The following is a 23,128-nucleotide window of genomic DNA, read 5'->3' on the forward strand; positions in this document are numbered from 1 at the left end:
ATACATACATACATACATGCATAAACTATTATATAGTATATATAAGTATAATGCTCACGATCTACTAATAAGCCAATTAGCAAAATACCAAGAAAAAATATTTTTTTTTTTGTTGTCTGTCTTACATTAGTTTATTCTGTTAAAAAAATAGATTTTATTGTCTATGTTTGTGTACCCGTTGTTCCTTTATGGTCATACCAATGTACTAAATAACATAATATTTGGTTTAAAGCAAGCTTGAATTCTAAGGGCATAGCAGTTTCTAAAACTTTCCGCCCTTAATTATAACCTTAGCAAAAGTCAAAATCAAAGTCAAAAATCCTTATTCAAAATGGAAGTGCTTACACTTTCTTATTGATTGTCAAAAATCTATCACCGGTTCGGAATATAATACGTCAGATCTGAGAAGAACTGGCGAAAGAAACTCAGCGGGTTTATTTTTTTTTTTATAATGTCAATTTACAATATACAATAATAAAAATAAAAAAATTATACCTTACCCAATGATATTCTAATAAACAGATATGTTATATCCATAATAAACAACAGAAAAAAGTGTGCCGCGCCGGGGACGGTTATTTTATTTTATTTATACATTTCGTTAAAAGTAAAAAGGATAGCTTGATAAAAACAATAAGTAAAAGGGATAACTAGATGTTTTAATAACGCAAAACGTATTACTACATAATTATGATGTATTATAACGTATTACTACGTAAAACGACTAAAGGAAAACGTCCCAATTAGGACGTTTTCTAGTTCACTTTTTGCGCGTTAATAACATATCTGTTTACTAAAACATCATTGATCTTACCGTTTATAATTTAGTATAGTACGACACAACTTAGATGTAGCATCGGCAAAATTCGTAAAACCGATCACATCCGAATTAAGTACGCTATCCCAAATTATCAATATTTATTTCTCATGCGAATATGATCTTTGCACAAACGTAATAACTTGTAATATCATATGACCTAATATATTCGTCAATTTGACGCGTCGATTTACATGCACTTGCTTTCTCTGACGCGTGAATCTATAGCGACGAATAGCGTCGAATGGCGCGATAGGGAACTATTTCTATTGGTCGTGTAAATCGGCAGTAATCGGTTTTATTTTCATTCCATTGCATTTTCCGATGCTACATCTAATTTGTGTCCTACTATAGCTTTCTGCTTTCTATAGTACATTTTTGAATGATATGTAGTTATATTCGGTTTTATATATAATTTCAGAGCGGTGAAGAGGAACAAATGGATGCTGAGGACATCAGCTCGGGTTCAGATAGCTTGCAGGCGCCTGGGTACCTCACTGCTGGTCAGGGGGACAGTTTTGAGAAGGTAAGTTTTAATATTAATTAGTTGCTATACTATCTTAAATATTGCTTTCCGATATTGAGCATATTGAAATTGTAATATTTTTTAATGATTTGTCTCTGTAGAGTTTCTATATCGATATGGTTGCTTTATGCAATATAAGGTATTTTATATTAAGGTTTGATTTGTTTTGAAAGTATAACAAAAAAAATTTTAAAAAATAATGTTTTTGCTAACCCTACCTTAATTCGCAGGTTGAGAACTACATCAATGTTTTTCAACAACAGCCTGTAAATTCCCATTGCTGGGCTAAAGCCTCTCCCTTTGAGGAGAAGGTTTTTGGAACATATTCCACCACGTTGTTCCAATGCGGGTTGGTGGAATGCACATGTGGCAGAATTTCTATGAAATTTGTCACATGTAGGTTTCCTCACGATGTTTTCCTTCACCGCTGAGCACGAGATGAATTATAAAGACAAATTAATCACATGAATCAGCGATGCTTGCCTGGGTTTGAACCCGCAATCATCGATTAAGATGCACGCGTTCTAACCACTGGGCCATCTCGACTCATATATAAAGTACGCATAAAGTAAATGCAGCTCGAAGTTGATGAGTGATAATAACTGACCTCGCTCAACATACTATTTGTTACGCCAGAGATTATTTATATAACTATACAATTTAACGCAAGCAAGCTGTTTTTTTTATTGTTATATTATATATACATATATATGTTTGTATTATAATAGGCAGGCTACCTGTATAAGGATTTATCAACCGACTTCAAAAAAAGTAGATTTGAAGTTGATTTCATTTGATAGTTTTGTAATACAAATATTGAAATAGAGTAACTACTAAGTTTGTTCGTATATTAGATACACAGAAAATGACCATTGGGCCATCTCGACTCACTACATTGTATAAATGTATTTAATTATTTAATTTAACCCGTGTGTCCGCAGTTCGGGTCGGGCTCGCAGGCGGGTGCGTGCGAGGCGCCGGCTGCGTGCGCACGCGCACACGACGCGCCCGCCGCGCGCCGCCACACCGTGGGGCCCGGCGACTGCCGCCAGGCGAGTGACCGTACTTACCGCGACGGTAGCCAGCCTGCCTGCCACCACTTGCTATATATAATAATAATATACTTTATTGTACACCACAGTAACAGAGTAATTTAACAATGAAAATTAAATATATACAAACTGTTATAAACCTAAAATATATACAAATATATACAATAAGGCGGTCTTATCGCTAGGTAGCGATTTCTACCAGAATCTTATGGGCTTAAAAACACAGTCTTGATTTCAGAGAAGGGTGGTGTCACATGTTATATATATAATGTTTAATGTATATTAAATAATAATTATCATATAATATACATACACATATTCACACAAAAATATATAAATATATACTTACTTACATACTTACATACATACATAGATACTTACATACATACATTCAAAATGCTATATCAAATATCAAAAGTATTGTCACCATATGACAATGCCAGGGAATGGTCTTTCACAAGCTTTTTAAAAATTGATAGATTTTTTGATTGTTTAATACACAGAGGCAATGCATTCCATAATTGTACAGCTTTTACAGTGAAAGATTTTTTATAAAATTTTGTAGAGTGAGATGGAATTCTAAGTGTTAAGTTATCTTGTGATCTTAGGAACTTACTAGAAGTCCCCAGATAATGAAATCTTTCTTGTAGGTAGGTAGGTAAATTCGGCATAAATAACACACAGTACAGAAGCGAAAGAGTATGTAAATTCCGGCGAAGGCGAATAGGTAACCACTTGAGTTGATGACGAAATTCTGATACATCTTAGCATATATATCTTAGCATACTATATTTGCTAACTAAGATTAATGCTATTGGAATTACCTTCCAGGTTATATTCAAAAATGGTGCCTTTAAAATTTTTGAAAAAAGAACTGTTTTTTTTTTGATGTTGTAATATTTATATTACCTTACAATATATTTTTTTGTTAACTATTAACATTAAGGCCTTCTAAAATTGAAATTAAAAATATATAATAATTGTCAGACCAATACTGATTCTTTCCTGTTTCATGATGTGTGTGGTACCTAGCAGTCTGGCTAGCACAAAGTTTTGCCAGCAAGTAGAATAATAAAATTGTAATGATTTTTTCCCTATTATAAGTAGTGGTAGATTTTTTATTATTTACTAAAATAAATTGTATAGTCAGTGGAGCTCAAAATATCCATACTTATATATATAATATTATAAATGTGAAAGTAACTCTATCTCTCTGTCTGTCTGTCTGTCTTCCACGCCAAAACGACTGGACCGATTTAAATGAAATTTGCTATACAAATAGTCTAGAATCCGAAAAGGGACAAAAGCTACTTTTTTGGTAACAAAGATGTAAGACCTCTTTTTATACAAATCATCAACGTCATATATTAAATTAATTTGTAAATTTATTCATCATAACAGCTAGTTCATTTATAAAATTAAATATATTGCAATAAAAATTTCAAAAACATTAAAAGGTAAAAAAAAGCTGTGAATATATGTACATAATCTGTATAAGTAGATATATTAATGTCAATAAAAGACTGAAAACAAAATTAAAATGACATTAAATAATAGAGGAAATATTCAAAGATAATTTGTTTTTGAATTAGATCGACTATTTGAGACACTTTTGTATCTCCCGTATGGTCTAGTGGCTAGGATACCTGGCTTTCACCCAGGAGGCTCGGGTTCGATTCCCGGTACGGGAAAAATATTTTTTTAATTTTAGAAATATTATATTGTTTATTTTTATTTTGAATAATATTAATTATTTTTTCTTTTTTTTATGTAATTTTCAGGCAGGCGAATTATCCGGACGTAACGTGCCGCACTGTGCCTCAGCACACTTTAGTGTACGTAAACATTTGTTTATTTTTATTCATCGACATCATTGCACCAAAAATATATATTTTTTCAAACCAAAAAGGTTAAATAGCAGACTTGCAATTAATTATCGGGTTATATTATCTTTGCGTCAATAATAAAAAAAAAAGTTAAGTAAATGATAATCTGTTTTGTAAATTGAACGCGTTTTTCAACTTAACAGTTGTATCCCGTATGGTCTAGTGGCTAGGATACCTGGCTTTCACCCAGGAGGCTCGGGTTCGATTCCCGGTACGGGAAAACACTATTTTGTATTTTTATTTTTTAATTGATTATTTCTGTATAAAAGGAAGATATTTTTTTTATTTTTACGAGCTTTTTCCAGACAAAAAAACTTATTTTTTAAAATAATAAATAATGTCTATACAAAATCATATTTTATTCGAAAAAGAAGTATAAATAAACGCATCTTAGATTTACGTACTCTATGCGACTTGCTTGCTTAACTACTTATATCAACATTATTTTACTTCCAAATTTCGGTTAACAGCGTCTTCGAAATTCAATACGTCATTTATTCCCAAATCCATAGCTAATATCATAGATTAATCAAGCTCTCGACCAATGATATAATGGTTTTATTAAAAAAAAGTGCCTTTAAAATTTTGAAAAAAGAACTGTTTTCTTTTATTGATGTTGTAATATTTAATTTTACCTAACAATATGTTTTTATTTATTAAATATTAACATTAAGGCCCTCCAAAATTAAATTAAAAAAAATAATAATAAATCTTGACCGCGTGAAATGGTAGGAAGATTGTTAAAGGAATCTTCTTAATATATATTTGGACAACCTAGCTTTGACTTATAGGACATTTTTGAAGTGGAGTCACAAATTTTTGTCAACATTTTTTTTTTAAATGTGGCAACACCTTTTGTGTAAGAGAATGAGTCTTGCAATGCTGACGAAAAGAATCAAATCGAAAGAAACTCCTAAATATATATATTTGGACACCCTTGCTATACATTATTCACCTATACATTTTTGAATTAGAGCCACAAATTTTTGTCAAAATTTTTTTTTAAATGCGGCAACACTTTTTGTGAAAGAAAATGAGAATATTTTTGGACACCCTAGCTATACATTATTCACCTACACATTTTTGAAGTGGGGGCACAAATTTTTGTCAAAATTTTTTTTTTATTGTGGCAATACTTCTGTGTCCGCAGTGCGGGGCGGCCCCGGCGGCGCTGGCTCAGGCTGAGGTGTCTTTGCTGCCCAACACCAACCTGGCAGCCAAGCTGCCCGCCGTGCAACACCACCCACCGCGCTACTGCAGCGTCAAAGACCACCACTTGCTCAAACCGCCCGTCGCCATGCAGACGCAAGGTACACCACGCACCCACCTCGATATATTACACGGCTGGCCAATATATTGTATATCAGTTTATTTATTTCGTCGTTACTCTTAAATATCTTATTTTGAGTAATACTGCCTACAAAATAGATGCATTCAAAGTCGTAAATTTTATATAGTTCTATACCGTTAAACATATTGCTATTACATAAGAAATATATTAGTAGTTAAATATTTATCGGGTTTCTTAGATAAATATAAAATTTATAATGGTTACATACTTTGTTGTTCAATTAAATTAAATAATAAAATTATCGTTTGTAAGTATCCCACTGGTGGGCTAAGTAGATCTCTTCAAGAGAAGACTTCGAAGAAAATTCGCCTATGAGGTACAGTTATATAAAAAAGTTATATATAAAACTTTAAAAATTATGCACTACATATGAACATATTATATACTTTATCATATTATGACATTCTCAGTAGGTCGGTCTTTAATGTCCATATTATGTAATGTTTGTTTTATGTACTTAATATGTCCCCCCCCCCCAGCGTCGTCGTTCGGGCGGCGCGCGTCGGACGGCGGCGCGCACGTGCGAGCCAGCGACGCGTGCGCCGCGCCCAAGCACCACGTACGTACACACACACACGCACACGCACACTCACACACATACACACACGCACGCACCCACTCACATACACGCACAGACACACCCACTCACACACGCACGCACCCACTCACACACACATCGTTATATAAGTAACAACTAGAAAATAAGGCTATAAAAATGTCTACGCTCAACAACTTTGAACTATTTATTATTGAAATAGTTTTATTGAGAAAAGTTATTATATAAAATGTATGTATACATATTAATATGATATTGTAAAAGTAGGTTTTTTATTAATAAAATCATTTGTCGATAATAAAATACATAAATTAAGTGAAACAAAATATACTGACACCGTAACGAGTTATTTAACGAAATTATCACTTGAAATATTAAAAGTATTGGTACATATTGTTATGTATTCAATATTTATCTCAGGTTTCAGACAGTGGAACGCCCACGAGGCCATCGGAAGCTGAACAGACGGAAGAGCAAGCCAGTGATTCTACGTATAACAATAATTTATGCAGGTACATATATCAGTACAGACGCAATATTGACGACTTATATATACATATAGTACAGGTATGTCAACTCTTAAGAGTCGAGATGACCCAGTGGTTAGACTCCGGGTTCAAATCCAGACAAGCACCACTATATATATGTGCTTAATTTGTGTTTATAATTCATCTCGGAAAACATCGTGAGGAAACCTGCATGTGTCTGATTTCATAGAAATTCCGCCACATGTGTATTCCACCAACCCGCATTGGAACAGCGTGGTGGAGTATTTTCCGAACGTTCTCCTCAGAGGGAGAGGAGGCCTTAGTCCAGCAGTGGGAAATTTACAGACTGTAGTTGTTGTTGTTGTTGTTGTCAACTGTTAACATCCTAATCTGGAGTTATTAATTTTTTATTGATTCAATCTTGTATTTGAACCCAATAGCTTGGGTACCTAATAGATATGGGTATGAATAAATTACGTTGCAGACTTATGATTATTTAAATAATAATAATAATAAGCTATTTGACAATGCGAAAAATAAATTGTGTATTATTGTAATGAGTGTATATTATGAGTTTAAAAATGTTTATTTACTAACGAAACTTGAAAATAATACTAAATTTATTCAGAAATCAATAAATAAAAATGCATTTTTTCAAACGTTTGTCACGTGACACAAAACGCTCCCGATTGGCCGGGCTTATGATGAAGTCACTTTCTTGTTAACCTTGCTTTTCTACTATATGTACCACAGATTAAAATACAGGAAAGTGACATCGACCCCATTGCAGCGCCATATTGTCCAATTTAAATATGGAATTTTTAATATGATATTTTTCGGCAAATATGTACTAGAAATAAAAAAATCTACATTTACTGGGTTCCTTAACCTCTACTAAATAATATAAAATGGATTTTAGAAACCAGTCAAATAGCCTATTGTCTATGGTTACAGGTACATGTTGAATCGAGGCAGCAGTAAACGGCACACCATGGCGACTCCAGAGGACGCTGCTAGCTCAGCCTGCGCGCCACCCACCATGGTAAGTCCCCTGAAACTGCCATCATATAAAACCATGACCCATATAGTTTAAACACCCGTCTCTATAATAAAATTCCACAGATATTTTTAACTTTGCCGTTTCATATAATTTGTAGAAAACATATTGGTAAAGAAGGCATATTATTCGATACACGATTTTGTAGATGATAAATAAGCGTGCAGTTAATACCTGTTGACTTCCAGGCAGGATATGTTACATATATAATTGTAATTAACTAACAAGATTGTTTGTTTTAAATGTTGGAAAAGATTAACAACTGAGTTTCTTGCCGGTTCTTCTCGGTCGAATCTACATTCCGAACCGGTGGTAGCTTCGCTTAATTGTTAAATGACGATTCAAAAGTACTTGTAAAAGCCTACTTGAATAAAGTTTATTTTGTTTTGGATATAAATCAAAACTACAAAGAAGTTCTTATATATAAAGTTACATAGGCTAGTGTTTCTAAGTCATGATCATCTCATGCAAGTTTCTTGCCGTTTCTTCTCACTTGAAGCTATTTTCCGAAACGGTGGTAGTGTTTAATTATTGACGATTCAAAAACGCTTGATTGTGAAGTTTACAACAACAGCCTGTTAATTCCCACTGCTGGGCTAAAGGCCTCCTCTACCTTTGAGGAGAAAGTTTGCAACACATTCCACCACGCTGTTCCAATGCGGCTGGAATACACATGTGGCAGAATTTCTATGAAATTTGTCACATGTTTCCTCACGATGTTTTCCTTCACCGCTGAGCACGAGATGAATTATAAACACAATTAAGCATATATATATATAGTGGTGCTTGCCTGGGTTTAAGATGCACGCGTTCTAACCACTGGGCCATCTCGACTCTTATTAAGTTTACTTGAATAAAATTGATTTGATTTGATTTGATTTGGTGTTGTGTGTTCGCAGGCGGCGCCGGGCGGCGCGGCGTCAGCTGCCAGCGTGCGCGTGCGCCGCAGTGGACTGCTCACCGTCACCGAGCGACCGCCCGGTCAGTGACCCAAACGCCCCCCCACCCCGCAGCCCCCCACCACGATGATTATTACAAATAACATTAACGATCGGTTCCTTAAACAAAATACTATCGACGGCGTATTTTGAGAGAGCTAAAGAACACAGCAATCCGCTGATTGCTCAATCGTGCCGATACACCTCTCGCAGAGGTAATATTCCGAATAGACTCAGGCGACCTATGCACGTCCTGAACGACACAGACGATTGCCTCACTATCGCAAACAAACCATTTGTAGGGAATAACACACTACACACCACACACCCACAGCGTTTCCGCCGGCGGAAACGAGGACCCAGTTATGCGACGTCTCGGAGGCGGCCGAGACGTCAGTAAATTCACTCAGTGTTAGATTCACTCCCCACCGATTTCGTTCTGAGCCGAGGTGCGATCTCATAGGAGACACCCTCGGGACGAACTTTAGTTTTAATTTAGTTTTAATTTAGAGCCCCGCGCTCAACCTCAGGGCAGAGGACATTAGTTCACGCCCGAAAGACAGGTGACGCTGTGAAGGCCAGTAGGGCCAACAGCAATACACAACACACAAAAAAAAGGTTCCTTAAATCACAAACAGTCATATTATTTATTATTACCAGTAATCCAGAGCAGCTTTGGAATATAAATATACACTAACAAAAAAAAAATTACAGTATATAGTCTGTGGACAAATATAACAATAATGATATACAAAGATAGTAATTGGCTAATCGCAGATATATAATCTCCATGGTTAATAGATAAGTGGGAAGGGGTCATATAAGAATATATGTCGTATCGTTTTGAAGATTTATTAAATAATAGTTATTTGTAATAATCATTCAGATGTCTGTATTCGATGTGTAGATATATATTATTAATAGTTTAATTATTTTGTTTTGCAATGATTATTATTCTTTATTTAAATTTTTCGAAATATTGGTTGCGAAAATTTGTTTTTTTTTTTTAATTATATAATTTGAAGTTTTTGTTGTAGAGAGTTTTCGAAACCAATTTACTTAAGAGATATTTTTGCTGCTTAAGTTTGATTTTTTTTTTAATTTAATCTAAAGCTAACAGCACTGTATATTAAGTGTTTTTATAAGCTACTCGGATAAGTAATATTTTGTTTTTGTTATAAGAAATTTGGACTTTCAAAAAAACGCTATACATAAATAATTTCATTATATTTTCCTATATAATATATTTTATTGATACACTTAATAAATGAATGAATTATTGGAGATAATGGTTATGACTCCAATTGAATTTCATTGAAATTCAGCGCATGCAGGTATCCTCACGATGTTTTCCTTCATCACTGAGCACGGGATGATAATTCATCCCGATTCAACCCGAATTAATTATTAAAATTGAGTGTTGTTAATTATAAAAATAATATACATTGCAGCAAAAGTATCTTTTAAAGCCTGTTTTATAAATATTATTTGCTATTTTTTAATTTATTTAAAGTATGAAGACTCATTATAGTGCGTTACGAGATGACAATCAGCCTCTTGTGTAATATTCGTTAAAAGTATCAAGATTTATTCGGCGTGATATATTTGTTTGAATATAACTTAGCCGAGATTATTATATTTCTAGTTTGATCTGAATAGATGACATATATTAAATACATATAATATACTAGCTGTTAGAAGTGACTTTGCTCGCGTAGAATACGAAAACACTCCATAGTTGGGTATCATGATATATTTGATAAGTGACAACAGCCTACAATATATGTTATATGCTTTTAGTTTTAAAAATGACAATACTTTCGTCCTTTTTCAACCCTTTAGAACACTTTTTTTCAATTGAAAAGTAGCCTATGTCCTTTCTTAGGCTCTAGATTATTTGTTTACCAAATTTCATTTAAATACGCTCAGGAATTTGGGTGTGAAAGCAAGACAGACATACAGAATCATATAATATTAGTATGGATAACACAACAACAACAGCCTGTAAATTCCCACTGCTGGGCTAAAGGCCTCTTCTCCCTTTGAGGAGAAGGTTTTGGAACATATTCCACCACGGTGTTCCAATGAGGGTTGGAATACACATGTGGCAGAATTTTTTTGAAATTTGTCACATGCAGGTTTCCTTACGATGTTTCCTTCACCGCTGAGTACGAGATGAATTATAAAGACAAATTAAGCACATGAATCAGCGGTGCTTGCCTGCGTTTGAACCCGCAGTCATCGGTTAAGATGCACGCGTTCTAACCACTGGGCCATCTCGACTCTCTGCGTAATATATGATTAAAATTTCCATAAAACGTCTTTCAACAATAATGTCTATTGATGTTAGTGGTCATAAAGATCAAGATCACTTACTTAATTACTGAAATAAATTAATTAATGCGTTTTAAAGTGTTCAACTAGTACCACACTCTCGATATTTTTTTTATTACAAAAAAGGTCTTTATTATTGTGGATATAGAGCACATAATACAATTTTAATATTAAATGCTTAAATATATACAAATATGAACTAAAACTAGTTATAGTACGACACAACTTAAATGTAGCATCGGCAAAATTCGTAAAACCGATCACATCCGAATTAAGTACGCCATCCCAAATTATCAATATTTATTTCTTATGCGAGTATGATCTTTGCACAAACGTAATAACTTGTAATACCATATGACCTAATATATTCGTCAATTTGACTCGTTGATTTACATGCACATGTTTTCTCTGCCGCGAGAATCTATAGCGACGAATAGCGTCGAATGGCGCGATAGGGAGCTATATCTATTGGTTGTGTAAATCGGCAGTAATCGGTTTTATTTTCATTCCATTGCATTTTCCGATGCTACATCTAATTTGTGTCGTACTATACTGTATAAATCTTGACCGCGTGCAATGGTGGCAAGAATGCTAGCAGCATTTCCCCGTTGAATCGCAATTCCGATCCTCTGGGCAAACGAACCAGCCCTCCTGTCACCAGTGGAGGCAATGAGGCGAGGTGTTATACTTTTGATGAAGCTTTTTGCACCACTACTCCAAGGGCCAAGCGTTTCGACAGCAAAGTTATTGTATTATATAGTTTGATATTTTTATTTTTATCATAAATGAGTCTTCATATTTTGACGCTAGTGCATGATTTTGTTTGTTTTGCTAATTTTTTTATTTTCTCCAACCTCTAGTAATTAGTCCTGAGCTCGTAATGGAGGTCGAGAAGCGAATGAAACGAAACTACCTCCCCCCATCGATACAAGGGGGCTATAGTTACCAAAACCAGACCGGTTACCAGAGCCCCCCTCCCTCAAACACCCAAAACCCTCAGGGTTCGATAACAGCGGGAACGCCTAATTACGCGAAGAATTCCATGAAGCCAGTCTTAGAAACTATTCCGCAGGGGAGTATAATGGGTTCGAATCAAGCGGTCTCTCCGTATACCCCATCCATGTCCCAATTCTCACCAACTCATGGTGCGGTCGTTTCTCAAACTGGGTCGATAATTAGTGGTACCCCCATAGCCAATCAGGGGTCAATAGTAACTGGTACCCCCATGCAAAGTCAATCTTTCAACGCTCCCAACCATGGTTCAATTATGTCTGGTACTCCCCTGTCTAACCAGAATTCAATGGAAACCGGTTCTGTCCAGAACCAACCAGTTATAACTCCATCGTTGCCAACCCAAGGCTCCATTATGACCGGTACTCCGATACAAAATCAGGGGTCGATTATGACTGGCACGCCTATCCAAAACCAACCGATACAAAACCAGAACTTCAATGCAGCTATGCAAAACCAGGGGTCAATATTAGCTGGTACCCCAATCCAAAGCCAAAATTTTAGTGCTAGTAACACGTTGCAAAGTCCAGGTTCAATAGTTTCCGGTACACCAGTTCAAAGCCAGGGCTCTATAGTATCCGGTACACCGGTTCAAACCCAGGGTTCGATAGTTACTGGCATGCCAATTGACAGTAAGAACTTTGGCACCGGTTTTGGTAACTTCGGCTATAACCAAAACTTCGGTCCGACCCCAACGAATATACCAAGCGGGTCTATAACCGCTGGCACTCCGGTCAGTGGCAGTGGGTTCAATCAGAATCAGTACAGTCGCCACCGGAAGTACTCTGGCCCGCAGCGTGTCAAACTGCAAATGTTAGCGACTGTACAGGAAATGGGTAATTTGTTAAATATTATTAAGGAATTGAGGGTTACGGTTTTGATATTTCGAAGGTATTACGAAGGACTTCTTTTATTATTATGATTTGGTGTGTGTGTGTGTTTGCACGTTTCAATGTGTGTTGATGTTTTTGTTGAGCTTTTCGTTTTGTTTGTAGATAGTTGTGTTTTATTGACAATAGATTAAGTTAATTAATAATGGACAAGGTAGGTAAGTTAGCAAAACTTAAAGTACTACTAGTCGTATTCTTATGCAACAAAATACTCGCACCTCATTGGTCAATACGAAGATTTGAGTATTGAAGGTCATACGCATTATCCAATGAGCGCTCAAGGGTAATTCCTTTGGGAGCTCGTTTCGAGGAATGGAGTAGTGTTTTGTTAATTGGAATTACTCAGTGAAATTAATTACGATTGTTAATTGTAACGGTTACATACTTGTAAAATTTTTGATTCAATACATACGGGTTTCCTCCCGAAGTTTATGTTAGTGATGTTTGACTAATATGTCACTGTAAGATTCAATAATTATATTATTTACAAAGTGAAGTGGTGTTAGTGTTCGAAATTTGAATGTGCCCCCCCCCCCCAGCGCTAAGATTCACTTGTTATATCGTTTGTGTTCGAAATTTGAATGTGTCCCCCCCCCCCCCCAGCGCGCGAGCACGCGGAACGCTACTCGCCCGTGCGGCGCGCGGAGGTGTCGCCCCCGCGCGCCGCGCACGACCTCGCCTCTGCGCGCCTCGAGTATCAGCAGCTGCAGGTACGTACACCACAGGCCCCCCCCTTCCTTATTTATACAGATGTTTCCACCAATCAAAAATCTCGAAAGTCTGGGGTTGGTGCCTACTCAACAACAACAACAAACAACAACAGCCTGTAAATTCCCACTGCTGGGCTAAAAGCCTCCTCTCCTTTTGAGGAGAAGATATGGAACATATTCCGCCACGCTGTTCCAATGCGGGTTGGTGGAATACACATGTGGTAGAATTTCTATGAAATTTCTCACATGCAGTTTTCCTCACGATGTTTTTCTTCACCGCCGAGCACGAGATGAATTATAAACAATTAAGCACATGAATATTCAGCGGTGCTCACCTGGGTTTGAACCCGCATCGCTTAAGCACGCGTTCTGACCACTGGGTCATCTGGGCTGTCAACAATTCAAGAAACACATTGTTCTTTAATTTAAAAAAAGTCTTATTGTTTGTCTCTAAAATAATATAGATATACAAATGACTCGTAATAATCGCTGATCTATATGTTTTATTGCGTTTTTCAGCGCGGTTTGGAACGCCGATCTGGAGGGGCGGTCGCGGGTGTGGGCGGAGTGGGGGGCGCGTCTCCCCCCGCGGAGCGCCTGCACACCCCCGCCACCTCTGTACCGGGTATGTATTACATGTATCATACATCTTACATACAAAATATTTAACTTTGCCGTTTCATAAATTCAAGTCATTTGTGAAAAATATATTAGTAAAGAAGGCATATTATTCCGGACAAGATTATACAGACGTTAAATAGGCGGAATTAATAAATATTGACTTCCAGACAGGATATTATATATATAGCTTGAACCCCGAGGCAGGATACCTTTTATACTTAAATGATACAATCAACCCTTAAAAAGGGGTCAAAGCTGTAGGCGACAGCTAGTTCTAGTGCTAGTTAGTTAGTAATATTCATTCTCATATTCTAGGGTCTCCTATTCACGCCGGTGCCTCCGCCCCCACTCTGGAGCTGAGCGCCGACCCAGCGCAGGTAAATATATAAATAAACATAGTATACAATTGATATAAGAAAAGACTAATTTATATGTCATGACTGTTATTATTATTATACTAGTTACGGTAAGCAAAAAACCAAATTTTTGTTAAATTATATTTATTACCAAAATAAATACATACTTAATCAGGTAAAAAATAATATAGAAAAATAAATCCTACTCTAAGTATTTTTTGCAAACCGTACTTCGCAGTACCATTTGAATAACAATTACTTATTAACTTAATTAAAGTAAAAGTAAAGTAAAGTAACAGATTGTAAATTTCTCATTGCTGAGATTAATATCCTTCTCTTCCATTAAGGAGAGGGTTTGGAACATATTCCAACACGCTGTTCCAATGCGGGTTAGTGGAATGCACATGTGGCAGAATTGTGGTGAAATTAGACACATGCAGGTTTCCTCACGATGTTTTCCTTCACCGCCGAGCACGAGATGAATTATAAACACAAATTAAGCACATACATAAAGTGATGCTTGCCTGGGTTTGGACCCGTAATCATCGGTTCTAACCTCTGGGCCATCTCAGCTCTTTTAATTTAAATATTTTTCTTTAATGATGATTCCTTTCTTTTCAGGACCTGTCACTAAAACTAGGCATAAATTTGAACACGTTATACTCGCCACAACTCTCGCAAGAAGTATTCAAATCCATCCATTCGTACGGCAGCTACGGCCTGCTGTCCGGTCACACCTCCCCCGCCAGCCCTGGCTCCCCCCTCCACCAAATCACGGAAGGCTTAAGTTATTTACACACCGGTTCCATAACCAGAGGAACGCCCCAACCCAACGCGACGCCCCTAGATTTAAGAAGTAACGTAGAAATGGACACGACCTTCCCTCAACTCCATCCGATGGTCCATCCTCAAATACACGTAGTGGCTCACAGATCTCTCAACAATTCCCCGATCTCGAACCCTGGATCACCCCTAGATATGATCCAGGAGGAGATCGGCAATGGAAGTCAGAATGGGGAGGCCAAGTTCCCGGAAAGGACATTCCAGATCCAGAACTACGCTTCGACTCATCCTCAGATAAGTCTGACGGACTGTTTGGGGTCAGAAATCACGTTAGTAGCGTCGTCGTCGGAGGACAGCGTGGATAGTCTAGAAAATTCCAAATATCCATTGCCGCAGTTCGTGATATCAGAGCCGTCGGATTTGGACGATCGGCCGTCGATAACCAAAGGTATAGGTAGGAAAGTTAGCCAGGAAACTGAATCGATCGAACTGCCCAAAGATGTAGACAATTTAGATAAGGATACGGATATGCCGTCGCCCAAGGAGAGCGTGGACGAGACCAGCAAGTACTTGAGTGAGGAGCTTGCAAGGCGCGGCAGTGACAAGAGTTTGGGTTTCAGCGATGATTCTTTAAGCAACGATTCGGCGAACGCATCCCCGAATTGCGAACAAAACATTCAGTCCATATATTCCAATATAGTTTCCATTAGTTCCGGTTTTAGTGAAAATAGGGGTAGCTTCTCGGAGCATCGAGAATCATTCTCGTTTTCCGATAGGGGTAGTTTTTCCGAACGGGGCGATTTCGGACGGTCCTCGTTTTCCGAGAAGAGCGACTTCGGTAGAGGCAGCTTTTCGGAAAAGGGGGAGACTCCAAGGTCATCGTTCTCAGCTCAGGGTGTCCTTGGAGAAGTTAAGGAATATTACGAAGATGTATACATGCCTAGAGATAAAACGTTGGATAAGTTTGAAGAAGAAAGTCCGCATGCCAGCGAGATAGAGAAGCTGCAGCGTTCAACGATGGATCTGCGTTTATCAGAAATATGCAGACCTGATGACCAAAGAATACCGATTCTATTGAGCCCGCAGAAGGTTTCCTGCGTCCAGGAATACTATGAAGTCGCGCTGTCCACTGTCTGTTCCCAATTGGACTCCCAAAGAATAGTCGAGCTGCTGAAAGAAACGATAAACACAAGAGTGCCCCCCCAAAATATTTTCATCGAAAAAGGCGATCAGAAAGACAAAACGGACGATTCTGAAGCGCTTACTGGTTTCCTGAATCTGGAATATTCCGGTGGTATCCAGATAGAGCTGGTTGTATGCGAGAATAAAGCGAAGGAAAAGAAAGGATTGAAATTGAGGCGGATATCCGGCGATCAGCGCGAGTACGGGAAACTTTGCCAGCAATTGATCACTAGTCTAACGGTATAGATAGGTTTAAGGTCATTTTTCCGCATCGGAAATGGATGATTTTTTTTGACAGTGTTGCGAAGCCTCGGTTCGGTGCTAAGACGCTGTTTTCGTAACGATTTTACGACAGGAAATCATCGCAATACGTGAATGAAGATTTCTCTCGCACGATTTCATAGAATTATCCGTATTTTCCACAAGAAAATAATCCAATATAAAAGCGTCCACTAAACCATCTTTTTTGAAGTTGGTTCTCGTAAGGACGGTTTAACTTTGTCGTATGACGTTAAAAATGTGATAAATAGTACCATAAATGGGGTCCAGTATAAAATTTGGACTGTAAGGTAACCTACACATACTGTAACAATCCGTTATCCATATCGAGTGCAGTCTGGTTATTTTTGAGCATTTAATTGAATTATGAAGTTCATTCCTCTTCTATATTTAATGTTTAAGGACACACCAATGCTCATTCCAATGGCAGGCAATTTGACCTTGAATAGGCTACTTGACTGGCTTTTAAAATCCATTTTTTATTATTTAGTAGAGGTTAAGCAACCCACTAAAAGTTGTTTTTGTGTTAGTACATATTTGCTGAAAAATATCAAATAAAAAATTGATATTGGCGATGCAATGAGGTCAGTGACGTCACTTGCCTGTATTGTAATCTGTGCTACATAATCCACGTACAGTAGGCAAACGAGGTTAACGAGCAAGTGACGTCATCATAAACCCGACCAATCAAAAACATTTTGTGACAAGTGACTAACGTTTAAAAAGTACATTTTTGTTTATGGATTTTTGAATAGAAAAATCATATATATTGATTACAATAATTGACACTTTTTTCGTTTTAGTCAAATAGCCTATTGACTTTATCATTTGTTAGTCTGTCAGGATAGTATTGACTTATTAAGGATGTATTTATCATGAATCCTTTGCAAGCTTGCTTGCTTGCAAAGGATGCAGGGACAAGAAATCTAAGTATAGTACGACACAACTTAGATGTCGCATCCGCAAAATTCGTAAAACCGATCACATCCGAATTGAGTGCGCTATCCCAAACTATCAATATTTATTTCTTACGTGAATATGATCTTTACACAAACGTAATAACTTGTAATATCATACGACCTAATATATTTAATTCGACGCGTCGCTTTACACGCGCTCGCTGTCTCGGGTCGAGCTGACGCGAGAGTCTATAGCGACGAATAGCGTCGAGTGGCGCGATAGGGAGCTGTTTCTATTGGTTGTGTGAATCGCCAGTAATCGGTTTTATTGAATATGCTGACGCTACATCTAAGTTGTGTCGTACTATGCTTGACGTGTCATTGGAATGTAGCTAGTATACAGCTACGGCCATACCTTTGCGCTTAAAAACGCCTTGTTCTATCGTTCGGTGTGTTGAATTCATATCTAACTAGTATCAATCTTGTATTTTGAACCTTATTTATTCGAATACGGTTCAAAATAGATTGACTATGTAATGTATATAATTTTCTCTGATGTTTTCAGATGTATTTGTATATTATGTTGATAAAAACAATTGAATTTTATTTATTCCAAGATTTATTGTACTATTCCATTTTAGATTTTAATGTAGTTTTAAGTTTTGTACATATAGTTAAGTTTTACAACATTTTATTATTATTTGATAGTTAATTGATTTTTTAAATTGAAATCAAATAAATAGGAAATGTTGTAATTTTTCGATACAGAAAACAGCGGTCAGTCTCGTTCTGAATTTAAATATATATATTTTTATTTCGTAACGTTATTTTTATACACGATTAAGATTGTCCGTCGTCTGTCTGTGTCGCTAGATACGAATGCCATGAGTAGTTAGAGTCGCGTTATCAAAGTTTAAAAATTTCTTGTAAATAATATTTTAATAAACAATTCCGATTCCATAATGTTATATTTGTTGTTTTATTACAAAAATATCCATCCTTTTTTTAAATTAAAAATATATTCAAAATCAAAATAAACTTTATTCGAGTAGGCTTTTGAATCGTCATTTAACAATTATTTAAAGCTACCACCGGTTCGGAAAGTAGATTCTTCCGAGAAGAACCGGCAAGAAACTCAGTAGTTCTCTTTCCCTCCTTTTAACATATATTTTATATGTATGGAACTTATCCTGCCTGGAAGTCAACAGGTATTAACTCCACGCTTTTTTATCATCTATAAAATCTTGTATCGAATAATATGCCTTATTTGCCAATGTATTTTTTACAAACGATTTGGATTTACGAAACGGCAAAGTTAAAAATATCTGCGGAATTTTATTATAGAAGCGGATACCTTGCCCCAAAAAGGATTTATTGACTTATCTTTATCCTTACTTCTAGTGCACATACAATGATTACCACTGATATAATCAAAGTGATTAATGTTACTGTGAATATAAATAATATTGTTGTAAATATATAGATCTCCAAAATATAAACTCTGGGTGGGAATACATGAGAATATTGGCAATGAAGCAACATGGAGACGAGTGTTTATAAATAAATGAGACAACATCACATACATTACTCTGATCCCAATGTACGTAGTTAAAGCACTTGTGTTATGGAAAATCAATTTAATATACAAAATTATCAATTTAAAGTTTAATCTTCAACGTTTTTATCATCAAAATTTAGTTTTATTATAAATGTCTTGCTTTCAAGTAAAGCTACTTTTAAACTGAAGGAAATACTTATTTATTATTTTTATTTTTCTCTTTTAAAAACTATATTCATATAAGTCAAAGAAAAACAACTAAAATCCTCATTAATACTAGCTATTCATATCAGAAAACATTACAGTTTTCTTATATCTTTTTTTTTATAATCATTGAACTAATAGAAGCACACTAACCTCTGTATGCCAGTAACATTATATTGAAATAGTTTTAACATAAAACCTCTTTAGTGGTTTAAAAAATAAATAATACACCAATATTTTAATAATAATTTACTCATTTAAATATATATTCTATAATATAAATCTGTTACATTCTTTACATATATAGTTAGTGAGGACGAACCTCGCAAACCGCTCCGTATATTAAAAATACAATTATATTAAAATAATAAATTAATTTATTAATATTAATAATACAGCGATTTTTAACAATTTAGCAATAATATCTTTGGCTAAGTAAGATTCCTTTTGGATGAAATATAATCCGAGGTCTCCGTCGTATGACTAAACTGCCTTACCGACTTACCGGCTTGATATAATATTGAATTCTATTACAATAACAGTAAGACTTAATTTCGTACACCGCAAACACAACACCATACAATTAAATACGTACAAGTCTCAACTCAATATTATTTCAAAATATTCGACGGTAAAAATCGCAAAACAGATAACATAATTATACATTAGTAATATTAATCAACAATTTCGTTTGGAAACCTCGCGTTAATCTTCAACAGTAAATAAAATTAAAAAAAAAATTACAGAAAACATAAAATAAAACAAAAACAATCACGCCTCAAGCACTTAACTAACTTCAACTATGACGACCATAGAGAAGAAATCAACAGAAGTGGCAACTGAAAATTAATACCGCCATTTTTTTTTCTTTCAAAATATTGCATTTCAAAACACAAATCGATTCTTGTGAATCGATCCAGTTTGTAATGATAATTTTGAAATATATCTTTTGTACAGAAATTTAATAGCGCCCATTTCATACGCGCAGATTAAATTTAGTAAATAAAAATAAGTTACATAGGAACTCAAAATGTATACATACTCAATAAGTAACAATAAATAAATAACTGGCAAGGCTTTACATCGTAAATAAAGGAGTTTCCAGCTGAGAAAAATAATCATCAAACACTTCTGAATAATTCCTGTTCTATGGTCGATTTACTTGCACCGTCAAAACATGAATTTGCACTTTAAACCTTTGGTAATAAGGTTCATTTTCGTTCTAATTTTGACGGATCAAGTACGACGGACGTATATCAGACGCCCAGAAGGCAATTTAAAATTATTTATAATATCTTATAACATCTCATATTTAGGGCACATTGGGTGTGAGTCAAGTTTTGTTTTAAACCCGACTACGAAAGACAAAATTAAAAAAAAAAAAAACATTTTTTAAATTTTACATACAAAGGTTTTATATATTTGTAGACAAAATCACAAAATCATATAAGAAGCTCAAATTTAAAATTGTATCTAAAGAAATTATAACCTAAAATTATTAATGGTGGTTCGTAGAATATGGCAAATAATTTAGCTATTTATTTAAAATTAAATTAAAACATCATTCATAAAGTAGTCGGTTTTATTTTTTAATCTTAAGCCTAGTAATTTTTCATCATTGTGTAAAAATATTTTCTATTTCAATATAATGATTTTAGTGTTGCCAGTGTACAAAATTTGACTCAACATACACAATCCAGTGTCAGTCGTTTCATAGACAATTTATGCAATGGACTAATGAAAAAAAAACTGTGTTTACTCACCACTAACATTATTTTTAACAGTCCATTACATTTCTTAAAACCTTTTTGCAGTGCGAAATCGAGAAACAGTAAACTTTCGGTCAGATAGATTTAGGTAAACATAAATATGAAACATCGTTAGGTAACCTGCATGTATTTGCAACTATGTATCGTTCAAATAGTTCAAATAGTGCGAAAGTCCAAGAATGCTCTTCAATTGAAGAGTATATTTGTACAGCGACATTTTCTGTTACTTAATCAATAATAAGTACCGACAGCATAATTTATAGATTTTTTCTGATTGCACTGTAAGTTTACTGTGACCGTTTTGATGATAATTTAGACGCACAAAGTTAGACAAATCCAAGATAACTAAACAATAATTTGATAAATTAAATTTCAAAAATCTATCACTTTGTGATTATGTTAGATTCTTTTAAAAGATAAAAAAAAAACTTTGAAACGTCAATTTCTTTTTCCAATCAGAGGATCGAAAAGCTACGACTTCGATCAAGATTTTGTAATATAAGAATTAAAAAAAAAAAAACTGTTATTCATTTTGGTTTTTCAAATGTAACATAAGTGATAAAGATATTAATTACACGTATTAATATTTAACGATTTTTAGAGTATTGTTGACTCCCGATGCCACGTGTGGCCGTAGCTTTACATATATAGCGTCGCTATCGCTTCGCATCATCAACGCGATGCTTCATAGCCGTATCTCTGAGTAAACATATATCAACATATTGATCGAATTTTAATTGACATATTTTGTATAAACAAACATATAACATATATATTTAAACTAATAATTATCTAATAAATAGATTTTTTAAAACTTCAACAAAGCCACAATAAAAAAATCGTCTGAATATTTGCATTTTTCATTCAACGTGTATAAAAAGACTAGAAGTTTATAAAACATAAATAAAAACTATATATGTATGTCTAAAATTATATATGAGTATTGTAAAACATAAATTATTAATTACTATTAAGGCTATATCTTTACTAATGATGATTTTATGTGATGCCTTTATGAAATGACTTAACCAATATACATAAAACTTGTACCAGAAGATGTAGAAAGTAGTATATGATACCACTACATAGTATAAAACAAAGTCGCTTACCGCTGTCTGTCCGTATAAATTAAATCTTTAAAATTGTTCAACGGATTTTGATGCGGTTATTTTAAATAGATAGAGTGATTCGAGAGGCAAATTTTTGTATATAATACATGGACAATACAGTAAAGAAACACTGACAATTTTAGAAGTCTCTAATGTGATGTCGTTAATAAAGAAATTCTGTTGTATATTTAGTATCAGTATTGCATCCGTGCGAAGCCGGGTCGTTAGTTATTATATACATATATAGCTGCGTTTTTAACTTACTTTCAGTGGCGGATTTACCAATAGGCTATGTAGGCTGGAGCCTAGGGCGACAGATTTAGAGGGGCGGCAAATTTAGTCAAATTTGTTATTATCTTACAGAAAGTAAAAGAAAAAACGACTTATAATTATGTGTATACACATTACTTCCGTAATCCGTATATTCGTCACTATATAACGAGTTGGAAAAGTAATCTAGTAACTGACAGAAATATCACCTAGTTTATAATCATACTAGTAACGGGAAAAAACCGATGTAATGAGGACGATAGAACACAAATCATAAATGTTGCAAAAATAAGTAAGGGGCGGCAAAAATTTAATAGCCTACTAGCCTAATAGCAGCAGATTTATAAATCCGCCACAGATTGCTTTTAATTTACAATTTAATCTGACAATCGTGTTACACAAAAAGGCTTGAAACTATTTTACATGTAATTTAATATATTATTAATACTAGCTAATACCCGGCAAACGATGCTGTGACTTTA

The 23,128-nt window shown here is 35.1% G+C and overlaps 1 protein-coding gene and 2 non-coding genes across 3 annotated transcripts in view; all 3 read left to right on the forward strand.

Annotated features, from left to right (window-relative positions):
• The window catches only part of LOC124541863 (serine/threonine-protein kinase par-1), a 54,549-nt gene extending 37,160 nt beyond the window's left edge, over positions 1-17,389 (forward strand). Inside the window, exons 11-23 of the mRNA XM_047119772.1 lie at positions 1,239-1,343; positions 2,285-2,395; positions 4,177-4,230; positions 5,432-5,591; positions 6,112-6,191; positions 6,609-6,700; positions 7,631-7,718; positions 8,633-8,714; positions 11,866-12,852; positions 13,510-13,616; positions 14,136-14,241; positions 14,553-14,614; positions 15,215-17,389. Coding sequence (XP_046975728.1) covers positions 1,239-1,343; positions 2,285-2,395; positions 4,177-4,230; positions 5,432-5,591; positions 6,112-6,191; positions 6,609-6,700; positions 7,631-7,718; positions 8,633-8,714; positions 11,866-12,852; positions 13,510-13,616; positions 14,136-14,241; positions 14,553-14,614; positions 15,215-16,804 — 3,624 coding nt within the window. The 3' untranslated portion in view covers positions 16,805-17,389. The remainder of the gene's footprint in view (positions 1-1,238; positions 1,344-2,284; positions 2,396-4,176; positions 4,231-5,431; positions 5,592-6,111; positions 6,192-6,608; positions 6,701-7,630; positions 7,719-8,632; positions 8,715-11,865; positions 12,853-13,509; positions 13,617-14,135; positions 14,242-14,552; positions 14,615-15,214) is intronic.
• Positions 4,015-4,086, forward strand: Trnae-uuc. The gene has a single exon. It is a non-coding gene; the product is annotated as a tRNA-Glu (tRNA).
• Positions 4,430-4,501, forward strand: Trnae-uuc. The gene has a single exon. It is a non-coding gene; the product is annotated as a tRNA-Glu (tRNA).
• Positions 17,390-23,128: the final 5,739 nt, after the last annotated feature.

Source organism: Vanessa cardui, chromosome 29 (genome assembly GCF_905220365.1).
Source record: "Vanessa cardui chromosome 29, ilVanCard2.1, whole genome shotgun sequence".
In the NCBI taxonomy this organism is placed as follows: domain Eukaryota; kingdom Metazoa; phylum Arthropoda; class Insecta; order Lepidoptera; family Nymphalidae; genus Vanessa; species Vanessa cardui.